The sequence below is a fragment of the Pygocentrus nattereri genome, chromosome 17, assembly GCF_015220715.1.
Source record: "Pygocentrus nattereri isolate fPygNat1 chromosome 17, fPygNat1.pri, whole genome shotgun sequence".
NCBI classification, from domain to species: Eukaryota; Metazoa; Chordata; class Actinopteri; order Characiformes; family Serrasalmidae; genus Pygocentrus; species Pygocentrus nattereri.
Genome location: NC_051227.1, coordinates 6,003,016 through 6,028,360, shown reverse-complemented (window position 1 = coordinate 6,028,360; position 25,345 = coordinate 6,003,016). Strand labels below are relative to the sequence as shown.

Sequence of the window (25,345 nt, the reverse complement as noted above, 5' to 3'; positions counted from 1 at the left end):
ACACACACATATACACACACACGCACACACACAAACACATGCAAACACATAAACACACACATACACACACACATACACACGTGCACACACTCACACACACATACAAACACATACACAAACACATGCACACACATACACACACATACACACACATAAACACACATACACACAAATACACACACTCACACACACAAACACACACACACAAAAACACACACATACACACACACACACACACAAATATTCACACACATATACACACACACATACACACACAAACACACACATACACACACATATACACATACACAAACACGCACACACACACACATACACAAACACATGCACACACATAAACACACATACACACACACATACACACATGTACACACACTCACACACACATACAAACACATACACAAACATTCACACATATACACACACACATACACACACACAAACACACGCTTACACACAACACACACACATACACAAACACATGCACACAGACACATACACACATAAACAAACACACACATGTGCACACACTCACACACACACACACACAAACACACACAAACACACACATGCACACACACAAATACACAAACACTCACACACATATACACATACACACACACAAACAAACACATGCACACACACACATTCACATACACTTACACACACAGACACTCTCTCTCTCTCTCTCTCTTAACCATCTGTGTCTCTCTTTCTCTCTCTCTCTTTCTCCCAGGAGAGAGCCGTAAGGTCGTCTACTCCCTGGTGGACTCTGCCGACGGGTTCTTCTCCATTGATAAGTCCTCAGGCGTGGTGGCTCTGGAGCGTCCGATGGATCGCGAGATCCAGTCCTTGTACGTCATCACGGTTCGAGCGTCTGACCAGGGCGTCCCTCTGCGGCTCTCGTCGCTCACCAACCTCACCATCACAGTTCTGGACATCAATGACAACCCACCCGTCTTCGAGAGGCGCGACTACCTGGCCACGCTGCCCGAGGACGTCGCCGTGGCAACAGAGGTGCTGCGCATTTATGCTGCCAGCAAGGACATCGGCACCAACGCTGACATCTACTACAGCATCAGATCTGGAAACCAGCAGGGCCACTTCACCATCGACGTCCACACGGGTGAGGAGAGACCATGTGGCACCTTCAGATTCATTTTATCATCAGTATTCAAAACATTTTATATAATCACTTCACAGGCTACAGTACTGTAATATATTATATTATTGTGCTATGCTATATAGCCTTTATTTGCTACATTACACTGTAAATTACTGACTTAGACTGTACTCTACTGTATCAGACAAACCTACACTACACTGCCGCAGACTGTTCTGTAATATATGAGTATATAATACTATACTGCATTAGATTATACAGTACTATACTGCATTTCACTGTATGATAGTATACTCTACACTGCGTTATGTTGTACTATTACTGTAGTAATGTACTACATTAGACTATAGTATACTGCATTAAAATACACAATATTACACTACATCATATCATACTACAATATATACAATATGTTCTGTAATATACTGCATTAGACTACCTTATATTGTACAATAATATATTGCGTGATGTTGCATCATAATGTACTTCTTTATGCTATAGACTGAATAATAATATAATGAATTTCATAATGCACTACTTAATAATGCTTTAGGCTACAAAATACTGCACTGAATTTCATTACACAATACTTAATACTGCATTAGACTACACAATACTATATTGCATTATAATATACCGCAATACATGGCATTCTATGATACAATACAGTACTGCATTATAGTGTTATACTATAATATACTGTAATAGATTGTATGAAATACACTATACTGTAGTGCATTTAGTATCATACTCTAATTTACTATAATACATTGCATTTGAATATGCAATAATTCACTGTATTATAATACTATACTCTAATATACTATAATACACTGCAATACAATATACAGTACTATACTGCATTTTAGTATTATACTCTATATAAGTATATCTTATAATACTAGAATACTGTACTGCATTATAGTATCATAATCTAATTTACTTTAATACACTACATTCAAAAATACAATACTGTACTACATTATAGTATCATACTCTAATTTACTATAATACACTGCAATAAAATATACAATGCTGTACCACATAATATTGTACCACATAATACTGTAATATATTACAATACTGTATTGAATTATACTGTTATACTTTAATATACTACACTATTGCACTACATTGTAGTATTACACTCTAATATACTACAGTACTGTACTGCATTGTAGTGTTACTCTAATATACTACAATACTGTACTGCATTGTAGTGTTATACTCTAATATAATGCAATACTGTACTGCATTGTTGTATTATACTCCAATATACTACAATTCTGTATCGCACTGTATTATTATACTCTAATATACTATAATACTGTACTGCATTGTAGTTATATACTCTAATGTACTACAATACTGTACTGCATTGTAGTATTACTCTAATATAATACAATACTGTACTGCATTGTAGTGTTACTCTAATATAATACAATACTGTACTGCATTGTAGTGTTACTCTAATATACTACAATACTGTATTGCATTGTAGTGTTACTCTAATATAATACAATACTGTATTGCATTGTAGTGTTACTCTAATATACTACAATACTGTATTGCATTGTAGTGTTACTCTAATATAATACAATACTGTACTACATTGTAGTATTATACTCTGATATACTACAACACTGTGCTGCATTTACTGTTATACTCTAATATAATGCAATACTGCATTGCATTGTAGTATTATACTCTAATATACTATAATACTGTACTGCATTGTAGTGTTACTCTAATATACTACAATACTGTACTGCATTGTAGTATTACTCTAATATACTACAATACTGTATTGCATTGTAGTGTTACTCTAATATACTACAATACTGTATTGCATTGTAGTGTTACTCTAATATAATACAATACTGTACTGCATTGTTGTATTATACTCTAATATACTACAATACTATACTGCATTCTAGTGTTATACTATAATATACTACACCACTGTACTACATTGTAGTATTATACTCTGATATACTACAACACTGTGCTGCATTTACTGTTATACTCTAATATAATGCAATACTGCATTGCATTGTAGTATTATACTCTAATATACTATAATACTGTACTGCATTGTAGTATTATACTCTAATATACTGAGATTACTAATACTATATTATATTGTATTATATTGTAATACATTAGACTATATAATAGTATATTGCATTATAATATACTGTAATCCATTGCGTTCTAATACTGCACTGCATTAGAAAACACACAACCACAATTTTTACCGTTCAGTTATACTGGCCAGTCATTTTTAACTGCTGCAATTGGATATAGCAGCATCAGCACCTATTATAAAGGTTCCGTCCACTCGTGGGTTCCTTTCCTGTCTTCCTGCCCACTGTGTCAAATGTAATCACAGACTGCAGCACCTCTGTACATCATTACAGCCCACCGACTGTCCCAGCTAAAACCGCCTGGAGGGACAGCTCACTTCTGCTCAGTGCCAGTCCGACTCCAGCCTGCAGTTTACCGTCCAGATCCGCACTCATCTGACCCCAGCAGGGCTGCACACAGTCTCTGACTGGCATTCTTCATTTCGTTTTGCAACTCAGCACTTGCCACGGCAGCAGCTACAGTGGGCAGATAGAGAGCCCGAGGCTGTTTGTGTCCTAAAACCGCAGCCTCCTGCCTCCAGCCTGCAGCTTCCTGCTCCTTCACGGAGTTAATCTCCGGGCTTAATCTCCGGCTCACACACTTCCCCACTTCCAGCTCCTGTTGGTTCGGAGCACGCTGTCGATCTTGTTTGCTGGCTGTTGCTGCTGCTATAATAATTACCGCTCATGGATAATTAAACAGTATCAAATTGAGCTGAATTGACGTACCAGAGAGAGATGAGAAACAAACGAGTCCGTGCTTTGATGATGAGGCTGCTGTGCATGGAGAGAAGTGCTGTCCCACTTTGCGTATGTTCAGATTATGATTATTTATTTATTTTCTTTGGCTGCGCTTTTATTTTGGAGGTCTGCTTTCTGCTCTTTATTAACTCTTTCAGATATTTGCATATATGTGTATATATATTTGGGTGGTGGATCATTCTCAGAACCGCAGTGACACTGACGTGGCGGTGTCGTGTTAGTGTGTGTTGCGCTGGTTCGAGTGGATCAGACACAGCAGTGCTGCTGGAGTTTTTCAACACCTCAATGTCGGCGCTGGAATGAGGACTAAAAACATCCTGTGGGCAGCGTCCTGTGACCACTGACAAAGGACTAGAGGACGACCAGCACAGACTGTGCAGCAGCAGATGAGCTGTCGTCTCTGACTTTACATCTACAAGGTGGCCTGACGAGGTAGGAGTGTCTGATAGAGTGGACAGTGAGTGGACACAGTGTTTAAAAACTCCAGCAGCACTGCTGTGTCTGATCCACTCGTACCAGCGCAGCACACACTAACACACCACCACCACGTCAGTGTTACTGCAGTGCTGAGAATGACCCACCACCCAAATAGTACCTGCTCTGTGACGGTCCATGGGGGTCCTGACCACTGAAGAACAGGGTAACAGAGTATCAGAGAAACAGGTGGACTACAGTCTGAAACTGTAGAACTACAAAGTGCAGCTATACAGTAAGTGGAGCTGATAAAGTGTGTGTGTGTGTGTGTGTGTGTGTGTGTGTGTGTGTGTGTGTGTGGGTGCGCGCAGGAGCGATCTCCGTGTCTCGTCCTCTGGACTTCGAGTCCTGTAAAGATTACTTCCTGACAGTCGAAGCTCGAGATGGTGGGACTCCGCCCCTCAGCGCCGTTACCATGGTGAACATTAACCTGACGGACGTCAATGACAATGCGCCGATGTTCAGCCGTGACATTTATAGCGCCACCATCAGTGAGGACGCTAACATCGGAGACACTGTTGTCAAGGTAACCACCACTAATAAGTGGCATACAGACATACATTTAAAATTATTTAGGCTATTTTAATCAATATTGGCTTCAGAAATAATGGTATGCAGTATTCATGAAAATAAGTTAGCACATCCTCTACAGGCAGCAAACTTAAATATGTCTGCACCTGTCTAGCAGCCACCTAGCAACACCATAGCAACCACTTGTGATACCATAGCAACCTCTTAGCAACACCTTAGCAACCATTTTGGATACCATAGCAACCTCTCAGCAACACCTTAGCGACTACATGGGGTACCGTAGCAACCTCTTAGCACCACCCTAACAACCAAGTGGGATACCTTAGCAACCTCTTAGGAACACCCTAGCAACCACTTGGGATACCATAGCAACATCTTAGCGACACCCTAGCAACCACTTGAGATACCATGGAACCTCTTAGCAACACCTTAGCAACCACTTGGGATATCATAGCAACCTCTTAGCAACAACCTAGCAACTATTTGGGATGCTTTAGCCACCTCTTAGCAACAGTCTAGTAACCAAATGGGATACCATATCAACCTCTTAGCAACACCCTAGCAATCACTTGGGATACCATAGCAACCTCTTAGCAACACCCAAATACCCACTTGGGATACCATGGCAATCTCTTAGCAACACCCTAGCAACTACTAGGAAAACCATAGGAATCTCTTAGCAATACCCTCGCAACCACTCGGAGTACCATAGGAACCTCTTAGCAACACCCTAGCAACCACTTGGGATTCCATAGCAACCACCTAGAAACATCTTAGCAAGTTTAAGTTGCGCAATCACAGCATTTTCTTCTTTAACTGCACTTTTCTGCTTTTATTAGAACTTTAGAACAATCATAGAACACAGGAGCTTTTTTTGGTCCGATTGCCTAGGTAACAGCAGAAGACGTTGACAGCCAGGTGAATGGCGACATCCTGTACTCCATCATCAACGGCGACCGCGAGAACCAGTTCTTCGTTGAGCCGATCACGGGTCAGATCAAAGTGAACAAGCAGCTGGACCGAGAAACGGTGAGCAACAGTCACTGCGGGCGTTACCACAGCAACTGCCTCACCTTTGCTGTATCTGAAACTAGAGAAAGAGAAGTCCAAAGCAGGACCACCCCCATCTGGCTGAGTACTGAAAGCCAGCAATATCCCACAGTCCTCTGCATGCTGACGAAGGTCAAATATGGCAACAGAAAGCAGCAGCATGAGTGGAGAGTAATTTACATTACTTTGAATTATTTTAATTATGTGATATCGTGATATTTAATCAGTGCTAGTGTATTAATTACATTCCATTATAACCATTTTACTGGCCAAATCATAAAAAAGGCCCAAATGGTCACCAGCTGGCTGGATGTTCATACTGTACTGCTGCCCTGGTGGTCCATCAACAGCTGAGTGTCCTCAGAAGGACCTTCATATAAAACCCAGCACAGCTTCAAAGCAGTCTTAATGACTTTATAATAGAGATTTATAGGTTATATATCAGTTATGAATCTCTATTAGAGACACTTTCCTTTCCAGAATGAGGATTAATCTGTTGTTGGGAAACCATAAACAAAAACACTGTAATTTCTTTAGGTTGCTGTGCAGTACGAATAATAATCATAAAGATATAATGATTCCATAGTTCATAGGGTGGACTGAGTGTTGCCACCTGCCACAGTGGTGTTGCTTGTAGTGTAGAAAGTTTTACACAAATCGGTCTGTTAGACACATGTTATATAATCACTGCCACAAGGGGGCGATACAGAATCCCCCCCACAGTGAAGCAGAGAAACAAACTCCCATGGCAATATCAAAGCAGATCTGTTTACATAATAATAATAATAATCATCTTGCAGAGAAGCAGAAACACGGTGAAAATTATTGTAAATAAATAAAAAGGTACAATTAAATAATACAGTGTAAAATAACATATGAATCAGGTTGCATTCGATAGTTAAAAAGCTCAGTTGAAATGATGATTTGATATAAAAAGTTCTTATATAACTGATATAAATTATAGTAATAATAATAATAATAATAATAATAGGAAAATTAATTAACGTTTACTAATATTCCATCTCAAAGGGCTTCAGGCAGTGATTGAGTTGCTGCTCTATATTCAGCATCACTGATGGAGCTTTGTCTCTAACGATACGGTTTCCATGGCAGCTGTCAATCACTGACCAATGACAACCTCTTACACAAGCAGTGATTCCGTCTTATAGATGTAGAGGATAGAGAGAGAGAGAGAGACAGAGAGACAGAGAGAGAGAGAGAGAGAGACAGAGAGAGAGAGAGAGAGACAGAGAGAGAGAGAGAGACAGAGAGAGAGACAGAGAGAGAGAGAGAGAGAGACAGTGAGAGAGAGAGAGAGAGAGAGAGACAGAGAGAGAGAGAGAGAGAGAGAGACAGTGAGAGAGAGAGAGACAGAGTGAGAGAGAGAGAGAGAGAGACAGAGTGAGAGAGAGAAAGAGAGAGACAGAGAGAGAGAGAGACAGAGTGAGAGAGAGAGAGAGACAGAGTGAGACAGAGAGAGAGACAGAGTGAGAGAGAGAGAAAGAGAGAGACAGAGAGAGAGACAGAGTGAGAGAGAGAGACAGAGTGAGAGAGAGAGAGACAGAGAGAGACAGAGTGAGAGAGAGAGATAGAGTGAGACAGAGTGAGAGAGAGAGAGAGAGAGAGAGAGAGAGAGAGAGAGAGGAGTTTAGAACAGCCATAAATGACATTAATGGGCTGAAGACAGAAAAAGTGAGAGCGGTAATAAAATCTAATGAAATATAATAAAAATATAATGAAATGTAATAAAATCTAATACATTATAATAAAATATAATAAATCATAGCAACATTAATTGTTTTAGTGAGAATGGAACTAATTGAAATATGTCTCAGTGTAGTGTCTGTATGTGTTTATATGTATCTCTCTGTCTCTCTCTCTCTCTGTCTCTCTCTTTCTGTCTCTGTCTCTCTATCTCTCTTTCTATCTCTCTCTCTCTATCTCTCTCTATATCTCTCTCTCTCTCTCACTCTTTCTCTCTATCTCTCTGTCTCTCTGTCTCTCTCTCTCTGTCTATCTGTCTCTCTTTCTCTCTGTCTCTATTTCTCTCTCTCTCTCTCTCTCTCTCTCTCTCTCTCTCTCTCTCTCTCTCTAGATTGCTGGTTATGCATTGGTGGTCCGAGCTCTGGACAGTGGGACCCCCGCCATGTCCTCCACAGTGGTGGTAAACATCGATCTCGCGGACATCAATGACAACCCGCCCACCTTCACCCCGGCCAATCACACGGCAGTGATACAGGTAAAGTGATCAGTTCAGCCAATCAGAATAAGAGTCAGTTTAGCAGCAGATTATTGAATAAATGATTATAATCTGCTCATCATCGTCTTCATCATTTTCTTCATAGATTTCAAATGATGTACAGATGTAGAAATGTTTGTGTCTCGATTAATGAACAGAACTTTCTAAAGCAAAAGAACATCCAGAAAAGGTTCTAACAAAATTAATATTCAGAATAAAGTTCAAATAAAATTAACCTCTAGGATTAAGTTCTAATAAAACTAATATCCAGAATCATTTTGAATAAAAATAACATCCAAAGAAAATTTTTCCAAAATTAATCTTAAGAATAAAGTTTTTACATCCGTACTTAAGTTCTTATAAAATAAACTTTCATAATTAATCCATCCATCCATTTTCTAAGCCGCTTCTCCATCAGGGTCGCGGGGCTTTCATAATTAAGTTGTAGTAAATTAATAATATGAGTTCAACTAAAATTATATTCAGAATGAAGTTCTAATAAAATTACATTCATCATCATCATCTTTAACCGCTTAGTCCAGATTGGGTCGCGGTAGCAGTTGAGAGAGCAGAGAATCCCGACGACCCTGTCTCCTGAAACTTCTTCCTCCAGCTCATTCACAGGAACCCCAAGCCACTCCCAGGCCAATTTGGAGATATAATCCTTCTAGTGGGTCAGTAGGGCAACCCCGGGGTCTTGTCCCAGTAGGCTGTGCCTGGTACACCCCCACTGGGAGGCATCCAGGGGGCATCCGGATCAGATGCCCGAACCACCTCAGCTGGCTGGAGCTCAGAGTAGAGCTGCTACTCCTCCGCATTGAGAGGTCAATGCGGAGGAGTAGCAGCTTTACTCTGAGCTCCTCCCGGATGACCGAGCTCCTCACCCTATCAAATAGAGTGTAGCCCACCATCCCACCATTTGTATTCGCAATCTCGCTCTTTCGGTCATTACCCACAGCTCATGACCATAGATGATTGTCAGGATGTAGACCGACCGGTAAACAGAGAGCCTTATGGCTCAACTCCCTCTTCACTGCTACAATCCGGTACAGTGACTGCATTACTGCTGCCACCTGTCCCAGCCTGAGGCCAGTCTCACGATCCCTCTTCCCATCACTTGTGAACAAGATCCCAAGATACTTAAACTCCTCAACCTGGGGCAGGTTCTTTCCCCTTACCTGTGGGCATGCCATCCTCTTCCAGACTAAGACCATGGACTCAGACTTGGAGGGGTTGATCCTCATACTAACCGCTTCACACTCAGCTGCAAACTGCTCCAGCAAGCGCTGGAGGCATCCATGTCATCCAGCCAAAAGAACAACATCATGTGCAAATAGCAGAGATGCCACCCTCCGGCCTTTTGAAGAGGATATTGCTGAATACAGCTTGGGTGCAGCCACCCCGACCGCTCCTGAGTTGCTGGACAGTTGTCCAGAACCTCCTCGTGGCCAAACGAAAGTCTTTTTCGTGGCTTCACCAAACTCCTCCCATGCCCTGGATCTTACTTCTGCCACCATTGCGGTGCCATCTTTTTTGCCTAGCGGTACCTATCTGCTGAGTCGGGAGTCCTTCGGCCATCCAGTCCCTAAAGGCCTCTTTCTTCAGCTTGACGGCCTCCCTCACCACCGGTGTCCACCAGGCAGTTCTTGAGTTACCACCCCGACAGGCACCCACAAGCTTTTGGCCACAGCGACGCCTGGCAGCTTCCACAATGGAGGTTTTGAACAGGGTCCATGAGAAAAGCTCTCCCTGAGGTGGGAGTTGAAATCATTGCGAATAGGGGCCTCCGACAGTCGTTCCCAGCACACCCTCACTATTTGCTTGGGCCTACCAGGTCTGATCATCAATCTTCCCTCCCATCTGATCCAACTCACCAGCAGATCGTGATCAGTTGACAGCTCAGCACCTCTCTTCACCGGGGGGCCAGAACATATGATCCCAAGTCAGATGAAACGACAACAAAGTCAATCACTGACTTTTGACCCAAGGAGCTCTGGTACCATGTACACTTATGAACATTGTTGTGTTCAAACTTGGTGTTCGTTATGACAAATCCCTGCCTGGCACAGAAGTCCAATAACAATTCACCATTTGGGTTTAGATCAGGCAGGCCGTCCTTCCCAGTCACACCTTTTCAGGTCTCCCAGTCATTGCCAACGTGAGCATTGAAGTCTCCCACTAAGATTGTGGAGTCTGTAGGTAGGACCCTTTCCAGAACCCTGCCCACTCGCTGCAAGAAGGCTGAATACTCTGACCTGTTGTTTGGTGCATAAGCACAGACAGCAGTCAGAGTTTTCCTCTCTGCGATTTTAATTCACATTGAGGCGACCCTGTCATCCACCGGGACAAACTCCAACTGCATGGACGCCAGCCGGGGACTTGTGAGTATCCCCACACCCGCCCGGCACCTCTCACCCTGTGCAACCCCTGAGTAGGAGAGGGACCAACCCCTATTCAGGAGTTTGGTTTCCAGAGCCGACACTGTGGGTGGAGGTGAGCCCAACTACATCTAGTTGGTATCTCTCAACCTCCTGCACAAGCTCCGGCTCCTTCCCCTCAGTGAGGATACATTCCATGTACCAAGATCCAGTTTCTGCCGCAGGAGCCTAGGCCACCAAGGGCCTCCCTGCAATCTCCCACTGCCTATACGGCACTGCACCACTCCCCCATGCTGGACCTTGCGGGTGGTGGGCCCACATGGTGTCCCCACATTGCCTCTTTGGGCTGAGCCTGGCCGGGTTACGTGGGCTGCCTGGCCACCAGGCGCTCGCCGAGGTACACTACCCCCAGGCCTGGCTCCAGAGGTAGGTTCTGGCGACCCTCTCCTGGCAGGGTATACGATTGTCTGTGTCCGTTTTTCATGGAGTTTTTGAACTGAGTTAGTCTGGGTCTTCAGTCCAGACCTGTTCGCTCTGGGAGACCTTACCAGCAGCATATTGATCCTGACAACTTGGCTCTGAAGATCCCTAGACCACACAAGCCCTTCTGCAATGACAAGGCCCCAATGGCTTATAACCATACTACTCTAAGAATGCCCGATCTCATCTGATCTATTCATAATGCAATTCTAGTAACATTGTATTCAGAATGCAGTTCTTGTAAAATTATATTCAGAATGAAGTTCTAGTAAAATTATATTTAGAATAAGGTTCTAGTAAAATTGTATTGAGAATGAAGTTCTAATAAAACTATATTCAGAATTTTAACATAACTTTTTGAACTGTGCTATATTTGTTCCTCTTTTTGATTGAAAGGAGAATAAGCCAATCGGAACAAGCATCCTGCAGCTGTCAGTCATCGACAAAGATGCCAGTCACAACGGCCCACCCTTTCACTTCCGCATCCTGTCCGGAAATGAGGGGGGGTGGTTTAAGATGGACAGGGAGGGGCTTTTAATGTCCAATCAGATGTTCCGCAGGTCAGAGGGCACCGAGTACACCATTCAGGTGGAGGTGAGAGCCAATCACTTTGTTTGACTGTTTTTGCGTTGTTTTTTTTTTGGTAACATATTTTGTTCCCTCACTGATTAGACAGGGTGTCTGCTGGTCCTTCGCAATTTATGACATTTTACAAATTAAAAGCCCTAATAAGTATTTCGTTAGTCTTAAATCTCAACTCACATGGTATTGGATCATCTTACTGAGTTGAAATGCTGTCCCATGGTTTCATTTCAATAACAAAATGCAGAGTTTTAGTATGTAGGCGGTGCCTTATTTTAGCCACGCCCCTGCATTTTAGAACGGGAAGTGAGGCTGCATCCCTTTCTCTCATGTCCACATGGTGAGCAGTTAGATCTCATTGTTTTGAAGAAAATGCGTCCTAAAGTCTGAAAAGCAGAGTGGAACATTAAGAACTGTCACTACCGAAATCCATATTTTTTAACTGTTTTAATGTAAATTATGATGATTTTCTGGGTGAACAGCGGTTCAAAGCTGTGTTTGCTGGCAGCGTTTTTGAGCTCTAAAATTGTAACGACTGAAACATTTGGTAAAGTTTGGTAGAGCTGTGATTGTTTCAGCACTGACAAAATGAAATGTTCAGTCATTAGTTTTGATAAATTAAACTTAATCAAGGTACAGAGTCATTCAAAGCAAAAGGATTTTAGTCTAATTTCCAAATTAAGTGTTTCAGTTCTGACTCTATATATATTAATCATAGAGATTTCATTTTGCTGATTATTACAAAATCTGATTGGCATGTTGCTGTAAATATTTCAGCTAAATACATTGTTAATGATAAACATGATAAACAACCAATTAGAGGAATTTATGGATTGTAAAAATAAATTTTAGGCAAAAATTCTTCTCAAAGCTATCATAAAACAATGTGTCTCAGTCATCAGGCAGTGAATTCATAACCATTTACTGTAGGAACTTTCTGTGAGGAGCTTTTAGAGGTGGACGTCTGGTTCCTATCACCACCACTGTGAACAGTTCTGACTCTGTAAGTTTCTCAAGAACAGAGTGTTTCACACCAAACCGCTCTGAATAAACTCTGTTTACATCTTAGAAATAAATAACATTACAGTCCCTGGCCACTTTATCAGAAAGCCCTAGACCTTGCATAGGCTGGAGACTGTAGGCCAGTTCGTGTTAGACATCCTTCATCAGCAATCAGTTTTTGACCAATGAGTTGCTCATGGCTGAGTTGTATTAGGCAGTAGAGGAAAAAGTGGACACTTATTGAGTGGTTTAGTTTGTTACTGACCTCCCTGTCTTTAGGCGCGAGACTCCGGCCGTCCCCCCTTGTCCTCCACGGCTGTGGTGAGCGTCCGTGTGATAGAGGAGAGTGTCCACAGGCCCGTGGCGTCTCCGCTGCACGTCCACATCATCACCATGGAGGACGAGTTCCCGGGCGGCGTGATCGGCCAGATCCACGCGACTGACCAGGACACCTTTGACATCCTGACCTACGGACACACGCACCAGCAGAACAGCCTCTTTAAGGTGGCTTTAAAGTCCCCACAGTAGTCAATCAAGACATGGTTGCTGTGCTTCTTTAATTCTGCAGTGGAGCTACAGGGCTTAATGCTGACAAGTGAAGAAAGCCTATGCCAGTTAGCATGGTGCTAACTTGCAAGCATCGATTAGAAGTATTGGCATAATTCAGAATGATACTGTTATTAGCTTTATGCTAATGTACTTTAGCCCATGTTTATAGATAAGAATGTATCAAACGGTATCATAAACCACATAATCAAGTCTATTAGAGAACATTAAAGGGCCCATATCATGGAAAACTGAATCTTACCTTTTTTAATAAGGCTTGATGTGTACACAGATTCTCAACATTTTACAATATACCATTCGCTCCCCAGCCCGCACCATCCACTTTTGAAAGTTTTGCATTCATAGTTTTTGTGATGTCACAAAAGTCAATGCATTTACATACACCCGTCTGTACAGCCCTGCCCATTAAAGATGAAGTTAAACAGAGTGTTTTGGCACAGTCTGCTTTTTTGAATCAGGCCTTATTATTCATTATTTCAGGGCAGCCAATCAAAACTTACAACATACATCAGTTATAGTTCTAAGTGGAAAAAAAGGCTTGAAAGTGGTAAATTATGATGTTTTTGTTAATAAGTTGACATAAATGTCATAAGCCGACCTCAAGAGGACAAATTCAAATACAAGAAAAACATAGGATATGCGCCCTTTAATGACCAAGATCGTGATGTAAATGTAGGTTATGGGCCCTTTCATGACCCAGATTGTGATGAAAAAGTAGAATATGGGCCCTTTAATGACCAAGATTGTTATGCAAAAGTAGAATATGGGCCCTTCAATGACCAAGATTGTGATGAAAATTTACAGTATGGGCCCTTTAATGACCAAGATTTTGATGAAAATGTAGGATATGGGCCCTTTAATGACCAAGATGGTAATGATTCCAACCACGCCTCTCTCTCTCTCTCTCTCTCTCACACCCCTTCTCTCTCCAGGTTAGCCCCCGTGACGGCCGGATAATCGCTCTGAGTGGTCTGGATGCTGGCCGTTACTCGCTGAACGCGACAGTGTCCGACGGCCGTTTCTTGGTCAGTGTGCCGGTCAGCGTGGAGGTCTCCGAGGCGTCGGCGGCGATGCTGCGTGAGGCCGTCACCGTCCGCTTTGACCGGGTTGACCCGCACGACTTTGTCCACCGATACCTGCCCGCCGTCCGCCGCGCCATCGCTGTTGCCATGGCGACGCCCCCATCTCGCCCTGAGGCCCTGCGGGTGCTCAGCATCCAGCCTGTGGAGGCCACAGGTCAACTGGACCTGCTGGTCGCCGTGGAGATGCCCGACGGAGGCGGGTACTATAAGGTACGGGGGGTGGGAGGTTTGTCGGTGGCCCGGTCACATTATAGGCACAATTTATATTCATTTCAATGGAAATCATTTTTTCACAGTTTCAAGTCTGACAATGCAAAATCACACCGTTCACCAATAGCACGACTGCTTTGACTGCTAAAGGGGGCGGGGCTTTGGGTGGCAAACTGGGGAACTAACATGAACTAACTCACTAAACAACTAACACTGTATAGGGTGTTGAAACGTACCGTCCACTCACTAGTCTATACAGTCCAGATATGGACGCTGAAAACAGTCTGTTTTAAATTTAATGCATCTGTGATGTCACAAGAACCAATACTTACATATATCCTTCTATTCAGTCTAAGCAGGTTAGTCGGGCCACTTCACACTGTTATAAGGAGCATTTCAGTGTTTCAGGACTTCTTTATGAATGAGGCCAATCAGGACAGAACTTATTTGCATATATCAGTCTTAAAGGCATAATAACAAAAACAGCAATTCTCACAATGACTTAATTATCTTGTTCCCATGCGTTACTAAGTCGTGGCTATGCTTTATTTATATTTATAAGCAGTCAAGATAATATATATCATAACACTGTATACCAGCATATAATAACGTTACAATGTTTAAAAGAATTTATTAATTGATTTGTTTGTTTATAATCAATAAATATTAGTATGTTATGACATTTATTCATGTACACCTGTGGGTTCTACAGGATTTCTCAGTTAGATAACTAAAGCCCAGAGCTGAGCTGAACGTGCTTCAGCTCTTCTCCTGTGGGTCAGGCTTGACTCTGGGCTTAAGTGATCTGGCTAAACTGAGAAATCCTGCCTTGTTCAACTGGACCTGCTGGTCGCCGTGGAGATTTTCCTGATTTTCAGTGACTGATCTATAGTCATTGACTGGAGAGCACTGTGATATTCCGGTGTACTGTGAGTTCCTGCTGTCCACCACCAGGCGGCGTTTGTGAGTCAGAAGCTGAGCTCTGCGCGCAGGCAGCTGGACTCGGTGCTGCGCGTGTCAGCGGTGCTGGATAAGAACTGCTCTGGGCTGGACTGCAGAGAGGCGCAGTGTGAGCAGAGCATCACCCTCGACTCCCACTCACTGCTCACATACAGCTCCCCCAAGACCAGCTTCGTCTCCCCACGATTCCACAGGAGCACTCGCTGTGTGTGCAGCGGTCAGTAGGCACACGCTCACTCACTCACTCTCTCACTCACTCACTCACTCACTCACTCACACGCTCGCTCGCTCACTCACTCACTCACTCACTCACTCACTCACACGCTCGCTCACTCACTCACTCACTCACTCACTCACTCACTCACAGATACACACACACACTGACACACACACACACAGACACACACACACACATACAGATATACACACACACACACACGCACACATACAGATACACACACACACACAGACACACGCACACATACAGATATACACACACACACACAGACACACACACACACAGATACACACAGACACACACACACATACAGATATACAGACACACACACACACACACACACATACAGATATTCACACACACACAAACACACATACAGATACACACACACATATACACACACACAAATATACAGATATATAGACACACACAGATATATACACACATACGCACACATACACACACTCACTCACATAGATACATGCACACACACATACAGATATACACACACACACACACATTCGCACACATACACACACTCACTCACATAGATATACGCACACACACACACACACACGCATACAGATATACACACACACACACACATTCGCACACATACACACACTCACTCACATAGATATACGCACACACACACACACACGCATACAGATATACACACACACACACACACATATAGATACACACACACACATTCGCACACATACACTCACTCACATAGATATATGCACACACCTACACACTCACACACATACAGATACACACACACACACACACACATACAGATATACACACACACACACATTCGCACACATACACACACTCACTCACATAGATATACGCACACACACACACACACACACACACACACACACATACAGATATATACACACTCACACACGTCATTTGTGTTAAGTTTAATTATTTCATTTTAATCTAAAATATCTGTATATATTTATATATACATACATTTTCTCTTTATCCATTTACTCTTGTACTCATGTTTCTCTCTCCTTCCTCTCTCTCTTCCCTCCCTCGTCTCTCTCTTTTCTCTCTCTCTCTCTCTCAGATGGTAGTTGTTCTGCTGTGTCTGAGGTTTGTGAGGACATGGCGTGTCCAGGTGATATGCAGTGTGTGAAGACGGACAGTAACAGAGGACCGTACGCCTGTCAGTGTCCACCGGGGAAACTCGGAGAGTGTGCAGGTGTGTGTGTGTGTTTGTGTGTCTGTGTGTGTGTGTGTGAGTGAGTCTCTGTGTGTGTTTAAGGATTTCAGACAATATTTTCGCTGATATCGATAAAACCACAGGTTGTCTATGTTTGCCAATATTAGCGTCACCCCCCAGATTTCAGGACTGCAGGTTTCAGGACTTCGTTATAGTGCACTGTGGCATTATGGTGGATGTAAAGTAAAAAAAGTTTAAATAGAATAAAGGCAAATAGTTCTTTTGATGTTATTTGTTAATATCAGGTATATTATGCATACATTTCAGAAACACCAGCTTAAAACAGTCACTGTGCACTCTGGTCCCTGATGCTGGTTACGCTGTAATATGAGAGATCTGACTTTAGGGTGAAGCTGCCAGGCTGTAAATCCTGCTCTGTAAAACACCACCACGTTAAACGCGGGTGAAAGATGCTCATGTCAGTGTTAGGAGCTGCTGTTGTCCAGCAGAGGGCAGCAGAACGCTACTTTTGCAGGTTTGCGGGAAAAAGATCAACATGATGTTGAAGCTGTGGGCCTGGCCGAGCACTGCCGAGTCAAAAATCCTGCCTTGTCTCACAAGTTGTTGCTGGACTTATTTTGGGCCGCTTGATGTTGAGGATCAGTTTTAATAAAATTAAATTTTCTTTTTCATTTCATTCCTGCTCTTTGTGTCCTGTTTATGTTTGCACTGTAGGCCACACGTCTCTGAGTTTCTCCGGGAACAGCTACATAAAGTACCGTATAATCGACGGAGGGAGGAGAGAGGAGATGAAGCTGCAGCTCCGGATCAGAACCCTGCAGAGTAAAGGCATCATCATGTACACTCGGCCGGAGCCGTGCACCGTGCTTAAGGTAACACCTTATAACAACATCCACAAGAGCAGCATCGATCAGTGTAGTTGATTAAGGAGGCAATTCAGGGGCCAAAGCACTGAATGAAGTCTTTCAGATGTTTAACCTTCTATAGCAAAAACACTGATGTGAAAAAAGTCATTGAGTCATGTAGATCATGTTTAGGCTACCACTCAAAAGATTCAACCAAAAATATATAACCAGGTTTATTGCAGTTCCTTAATTATCATATAATGCTAGCTCTGCGCAGCTGTATGTAGGAAGGTGGGATTTTTTTCAACTGCTGCATGTGAGAAAATAAAAAATACTTAGTTTTAGCAGTTTGATTTTGTTTGAAAATATTTGAAAAATATAATAAAAGTTTATAGTAAAATAACTATTATATAATCTATACTATTATAATAATAGTATAATCTATTGTCCCTAAAACGCATCTGGGCTATTTGGAATTTTTATTAAGTGGTCTAAAAATTAATTTATACTTTTAACACTTAAATTATAATATATTATAAAATGTATAAGTAATGGAAAAAATGTTTGGACATTAGAATCTTAGGGGTCTAATTTTTTTTTTAATACATCTATTTTATTCTGTGCATATTGGAAAAAAATGATATATAAAATGTGACCTGAAAGTTGAGGAACATTTTATATTTTATATTTTAGATTTAAGCTAAACACAGAAAACAATAATAAAAATGAAGTTAGTCGAAAAATGCCTGGTAACATTGGTCAGTTTGTTCTATGTAGTTGACTGTATACATGAAAAAACATGATTTTTTAAAAAACACTAGCAAAACTTCATGAATGTCCCCACATGCACACTTCCTCTGCACACTTCCTCCCTGTAATGTACTGAATTGACCATTCGATTTATAGGAAAGATTCAAGAGGTCTAATTTTCTCTGAGCTCCGCCTCTCTCTGTGTTTGATTGACAGATTGAAGATGGCCGCCTCTGGTTCCAGCTGGACTGTGATAAAGGTGGTCCCGGAGTGCTGGGCATCTCCAGCTGGCCCATAAACGACGGGAACTGGCACCAGGTGACCCTGGAGCTGGGCGGCAACTTCAGCAGCCTGTCTCTGGACGACGGCTCGGTGCTGCGGCGCCAGGCTCCACCCAGGTTCCGGCCTCCGGGTTCCGATTGGTCACTGTTTTTCGGGGCACAGGTGCTGCCGCCGGACGCCCGCGGACTGACTGAGCGGAAGGCCCCACGAGTCAGCAACGGGTTCCAGGGCTGCCTGGACTCCATCATTCTGAACGATAACGAGCTCCCGCTGCAGAACAAGCGCAGCCGCTACGCCGAGGTGGTGGGGCTGTCCGAGCTCAAACTGGGGTGCGTCCTGTACCCAGACGCCTGCGCCAACCAGCCCTGCCTTAATGGTGCCACGTGCGTCAGCCTGCCCTCTGGAGGTGGGTCTATTTAAGTTTTCATTTTTTTCTACATTTACTGTTTTCATATGCACTCTTTCTAAAATTTAAAACATTTAAATTTGGAATCAGTTTTCAGTAGTATAAAAATAATAAGGTAAATTTTAGTAAATGCACTAAAGGATTCTAATGTATTAGTCCATGGTAGCAACTTCACAGGTTTCAAATAATTAGCAGAATGCTGTAAAATGTAATTAATTAATTAAATAAATGTAATTCATGCATGCAGTGTAATGTTACATAATTTAATAGCGTTCACATAATTAACATTACCTTTATGCTTTCAGTGTTGCAAAAATGACAAAAGCTAGGCAAAATTTGTAAAAGACAGCTTTCAAATGTAGAATGTAGTGAACGTTTTCAACAGAAATCCATGATATACAGTCAAATATATATATATATATATATATATATATATATATATATATAATTACACCACGCTTCTGTTATCCCTAATACTGGGTTAACCAATACTAGGTAACATTATCAATATATGAATTAGAACACTAATAAAACCTTATATTTGCTGCAAAAGTTCTATACAGGCAAGGCTTTATTATTTCATTATATGTGTATTTATAGTCATAAATAAATAATATTCAGACCTTGTCCTGCACCCACAGCATCAGCGTTTGTTGGCTATGCTATTGTGTATAAATATTAATATTAGTGCATCCCTCGGGTACGCAAGGGTGTCCTCATGAAGCCCGTCTCCTGAGGACGCCTTCATACTTACTGCATAATTAATCCACGCTCGTCCTCAATAGATGTGATTATTCTCTTATTCTGCTGTGATTACTGTACAGCTGAGCCCTGTTCGCCTCATAATTAGCACACACCACTTCTTCTGTGTGTGTGTGTGTGTGTGTGTGTGTGTGTGTGTGTGTGTGTGTGTGTGTGTGTGTGTGTGTGTGTGTTTGCCTGAGTTGACATTGGCCACATTTTGGGGACAAAAGTCAGAATATTTTTGACTTTTGATTGGCCGGTTGAGCTGTAGCTGATTTTTAGATATCTTGATCTTTGGTGAGTCACGCTGTACATTTTGAAACATCATTGTGAACAAAGCCTGAGATTTATACACTTACACTGTACGAAACTCAGCCTTTACAGACAGCTCAGTCTACGAACAATTTCAAACCAAGTCGTTCTGTGCAAAATAATATGCGATGGCACTGAGCAAAGAGGAGCTGCTAACACTGTGCACTGAAGCTAAAAACAGGTGCTGATGTCTCTTTACAGCCCATTTTACAAAAACAGTTTTGGAAAAAAAAATTTATATCTCAATATTCTACTCAAATATATCAACAATAGTCAAACGGGGTAAAGTCGAGACGTCCAGACTTTGGCAGCAAATGTCAACTTTTTTGCCTTCGTTTTGCTGGCCTTTACTTTCTTACTAGAGAATCTCACCAGGTAAAATGACCATTTTCCTCATGATAGCAAAACTAAACAAACACAGCTCTCTCTGTTCGATTGATTTCAACCATTTCTGCAGGTAAAGCAAGCGCAACAGTCACCACGAGGCTGCGTTGACTTTTTATTCGCCAGCTTTGTATTGGAATTTGTTGTTCATGGAAGAAGCTGGTTGCGAATAAACTTCAGCTTCATACTTTCACCATCATATTTCTGTCTTTTCTGTAAAAGTTGTATAACTTTTGATTTCTGTTTTTGTCTAAATTGCATTCAAACTAGCACTTATTTTTAATAGTTTGAGCTCGTTTTAGGGCTGAATGTTTTTATTTTAATCCTGTTCACCCAGCGTTCTCAAAAAAAAGTTTGTTCAAATTAAGTTCAGTAGTACTTTTAAAAATATCTTGACCTAAAAGCATTAATGTGTGCGTTTGCATGCGATTAATGTGTTTATTAATGCTGTGTCCCGGAGCTCGTCTCTCCTTGTTAATCTCACACTGTGAGTAATTAGGGTTTTACTTTTATTCCGTTTGTTCTGCAGGAGACAAACAGCTCTAATAACTCACCTGATCAACCCTGCAGTCACTGATACTGAATGCTAATAGCTGTTAGCATGGCAGCAACACTAACTTTGTAAAACTAAACAGTCGTACAATAGACCTGTTTGTGCTCCGCCCATGAAAAGTAAATTCATAGTTATATAAAAGTTATGTGAGAAAATAGACAGCAATCTCTCATTTTAAGACTGTCACAAGCTTATTAGAAGATGATTTCACTTATTTTTAGACATTTTTACTTGTTTTAAGAGATTTTAGTAAGATATGTTTAGCCATTTCACTCTGTTGGCAGATAATTTGGCTTATTTTACGCATATTTCTTACAAAAAGCACAGTTATCTGTCAAGATACTGGGGTAATGTCTTACTAAAATCACTTAAAACAAGTAAACATTGTTTAAAAATAAGTTAAATAATCTTAAAATGAGAAATAGTATGTATCAACTATATTTAAAACTTGCAATTATATCATTTTTTTACAGTGACGTAACTAAGTGAAGACGATTTTGCTTGTTTCAAGCATTATTTCTTGGGATAAATTTATTTTACATGATCATCCAGAATTAACATTTGAAACAGTTAAAATGAACTTTCAGAGAAATGACATTTTAACACGATGAAATGACTGGAAACAATTTACAAATGTGTAGAATAAGTTAAATAAATATCTTATAATGTATTCATCACGTTCTTAAAATTAGAAATCTTAGATTTAAGATGTTTTCAATTATATATAATTGGTATATACTGTAATATATAGTTGTCGGAACTAAACTTTCTATCTCTAAAATGGTAACTTTACAGGAGAAGGAAAATTTGCTTTACTTTTAATGTCAGTCAATGGAACCAGACTTGTTTTCCAAGTCATTTTGGGTCATTTCTATTGGTCCATTGGCTATTTTCAAATTACGGTGTTCCGTATTTACCATATTTATTGATTTATTTTAGCCATATTGCTAAACTCTACTGTAATCTGACTCATAGCATAGCGAAACAGGAAAATGTAAAGTTTGTAAAGTAAATTTATAATATGCTTTACTTAACAGTTATTCACCAGGGTATATTTTGGTTTTTCCATATGAATTTATGACCAAATCATAAGGCAAATTATTCAGTAACAGCATGAAATGAATGTAATTTTTTATATTTTGTAAAAGTTCCTTTCAAATGAACAGAAAATGTGTTTTAAGATCTCCACATGTCACTGCATGCTTAAAATTTACTGCTGAAAGCCAAAAATCTCCGATGCTCTTTGTGTTATTTTATTAAAGTAATGTTTCCAGAGCAGATCACCGAAGAGACGCCGTCTGTTTATAGTTTAGAGCCCAGATTTGGGGAAAAACGGGTTGACTTTCAGTAGAAAAACAAACTGAGTTCAGCTTCTTTCATTATAAGGGTTTAAAATGACATCACCGTCTATTAGACTGGAGAGAAGAGCTACAGCCTCACACGACGCCCAGCTTCTGAATGGAGCTCATGTAATATGAACGTTATGAAGAACATGACCAAGTGCTTTATGGAACCACCGGTGGTCTCATGAAAAGATGAAAAGGTTTAGTCAGAGTCATTATGCAGAGCTGAAATGAATATGTAAATAAAATCACTTAGAAAAATGGTGTGTAAATAATGGATGTATACAGTAATCCAGTAGTTCAGGACAATCCAGTTATTTTAGTTATGAGTTGAACTGAATGATGTAAACAGTGTAAATGTAACATAAACCTCTGTTTTATTCAGGTTTCTCCTGTAGCTGCAGTGCTCTGCACACCGGGGGGCGCTGTGAGACCGAGATCAGCGTGTGTGTGCCGAACCCCTGCCAGAACGGCGGCGTGTGTAAACCCATCGGGAATGCTTTCATCTGCAGCTGCAAGAGGGGATACACCGGAATCACGTCAGTACACACACACACACAAACACACACACACACCACTTTATCAGCTCCACTTACTGTATAGCTGCACTTTGTAGTTCTACAGTTACAGACTGTAGTCCATCTGTTTCTCTGATACTCTGTTACCCTGTTCTTCAGTGGTCAGGACCCCCACGGACCCTCACAGAGCAGGTACTATTTGGGTGGTGGGTCATTCTCAGCACTGCAGTAACACTGACGTGGTGGTGATGTGTTAGTGTGTGCTGTGCTGGTACGAGTAGATCAGACACAGCAGTGCTGCTGGAGTTTTTAAACGCTGTGTCCACTCACTGTCCACTCTATTAGACACTCCTACCTTGTCAGGCCACCTTGTAGATGTAAAGTCAGAGACGACAGCTCATCTGCTGCTGCACAGTTTGTGTTGGTCATCCTCTAGTCCTTCATCAGTGGTCACAGGACGGGATGCTTTCGGTTCTCAGTTCAGCAGCGACACTGAGGAAAAGGGGTTCTTCAAGGGTTCCCTGGTAAAGAGTGAAGGACAAGGGGATGCAGTGCATGGCTTTGGCTTTGTTGCCAGTGTAGGACATTTGGCAGGTGCTCCTGAAGTTTGGGCAGTTTTTTTTTTTTTTTTTGAGATAAAAAAAATCCAAACAGCTTCCTGTTTAATATGATAAGTTATTGCACACCAACAGAAAAAGTAGCTGATTTACCCCAAAAAGTGCCAAAAGCTTCTTTTTCCTTTTGCTCTTGGTGATACTTCTGATTCTTATCCACAAGGTCCAGCAATCTGTTGAGAGTCATTTGCATTTCAGACCCTGTTTTAGATTTAATTTTCCGATAAGGAGCCGTCGGATTGAAAAAGTCACTTATTACACTGTAATCAGGATTACATTGAAACTTTGGGAATTAAAAACTAACTGCAGTGGCACCGGCCACTTTATCAGAAACCCCAGCCTTGGACGTCCATCTGCTGAGGCACAGTTTGTGCTAGTCCTTCATCAGTGGTCAGTTTCTGGCCTCAAAGCTGAATCTGTTTATCAGCCTCACTGTACCTCATTCATCATCAGGTCCACCTCCTAAATATCTGGAGCACAGCAGTGATGAATGGGTTGTATAAACATCTATATAAGGTAGGTGTTTCAAATAAACTGGCCAGTTAGTGTTCTGTCCTTCAGTCAGTTTAGCTGCAGTACTGTCTGTCTACAGCAGAGGGCAGCATTTATCTGTTTTTTTCTCTGTAGGAAGAGTTTATTCTTTCTGCTCAAAGTTCTCTCTCCCTCTCTCTCGCTCTCCCTCTCTCTCTCCCTCTCTCCCTCTCTCTCTCTCTCTCTCTCTCTCTGTCTCTCTCTCTCTCTCTCTCTCTCTCTTTTCTCTCTCTCTCCCTCTCTCTCTCTCTCGCTCTCCCTCTCTCTCTCTCTCTCTCTCTGTCTCTCTCTGGTCAGAGGAAGATTACACTGCTGCAGTCTCTCCTGGGCTATGCTAATGCACTTCATTACTAACCAGAGGAACTGCGCTTTTTATTTGGACATTTAACACTCACTCACTGACACACACACACACACACACACACACACACACACACTGACACACACACACACTCACACACACACACACTCGCTCACACACACACACACACACACACACACTCATATACACACTCACACACAAACACACACACTCACACACACACACTCATATACACACTCACACACACAAACACACACACACACACACTTACACACACAAAACTTAAACACTATTTTTCACAGGCCAAACTTTCACTTGCATTACATTTAGTCACCCATCCCTTCTATCTGTGACACACACTCTTAGCACAACTTAATTAAAGCACGCTCACACACACACACACACACACACACTCGGGTGTGTCTGTCTTTGATGTGCTCTGAAGAATATAAATAGCTGAAATAGCTGAGTTAAGGACAGTGAAAAATGAATGCGGCACCTCAAAGACATTAAGAACACATACACATATGAGGGTGTGTGTGTGTGTGTGTGTGTGTGTGTGTGTGTGTGTGTGTGTGTGTGTGCGCGTGTGTGTGGTTGAACATACTCAGAGACCCCCTTCCTTTATTTAATATCAAGTCAAAACAGCTATAAAGTCTAAGTTCTTCATTTTTCTACTCTCAGCTGTGTTCAGTCAGTGAGTCTCTCCCTCCCT

The 25,345-nt window shown here is 41.6% G+C and overlaps 1 protein-coding gene across 4 annotated transcripts in view; it reads left to right on the top strand.

The window, feature by feature from the left end:
• The window catches only part of fat3a (FAT atypical cadherin 3a), a 228,981-nt gene that overhangs the window by 180,127 nt on the left and 23,509 nt on the right, over window positions 1-25,345 (top strand). For all 4 annotated transcript variants that reach the window (XM_037546775.1, XM_037546774.1, XM_037546773.1 and 1 more), the window contains 12 exons: window positions 755-1,144; window positions 4,815-5,029; window positions 5,926-6,063; window positions 8,180-8,323; window positions 11,578-11,775; window positions 13,045-13,269; window positions 14,265-14,624; window positions 15,579-15,801; window positions 16,910-17,044; window positions 17,741-17,898; window positions 18,838-19,309; window positions 23,031-23,184. In XM_037546775.1, coding sequence (XP_037402672.1) covers window positions 755-1,144; window positions 4,815-5,029; window positions 5,926-6,063; window positions 8,180-8,323; window positions 11,578-11,775; window positions 13,045-13,269; window positions 14,265-14,624; window positions 15,579-15,801; window positions 16,910-17,044; window positions 17,741-17,898; window positions 18,838-19,309; window positions 23,031-23,184 — 2,812 coding nt within the window. The remainder of the gene's footprint in view (window positions 1-754; window positions 1,145-4,814; window positions 5,030-5,925; window positions 6,064-8,179; window positions 8,324-11,577; window positions 11,776-13,044; window positions 13,270-14,264; window positions 14,625-15,578; window positions 15,802-16,909; window positions 17,045-17,740; window positions 17,899-18,837; window positions 19,310-23,030; window positions 23,185-25,345) is intronic.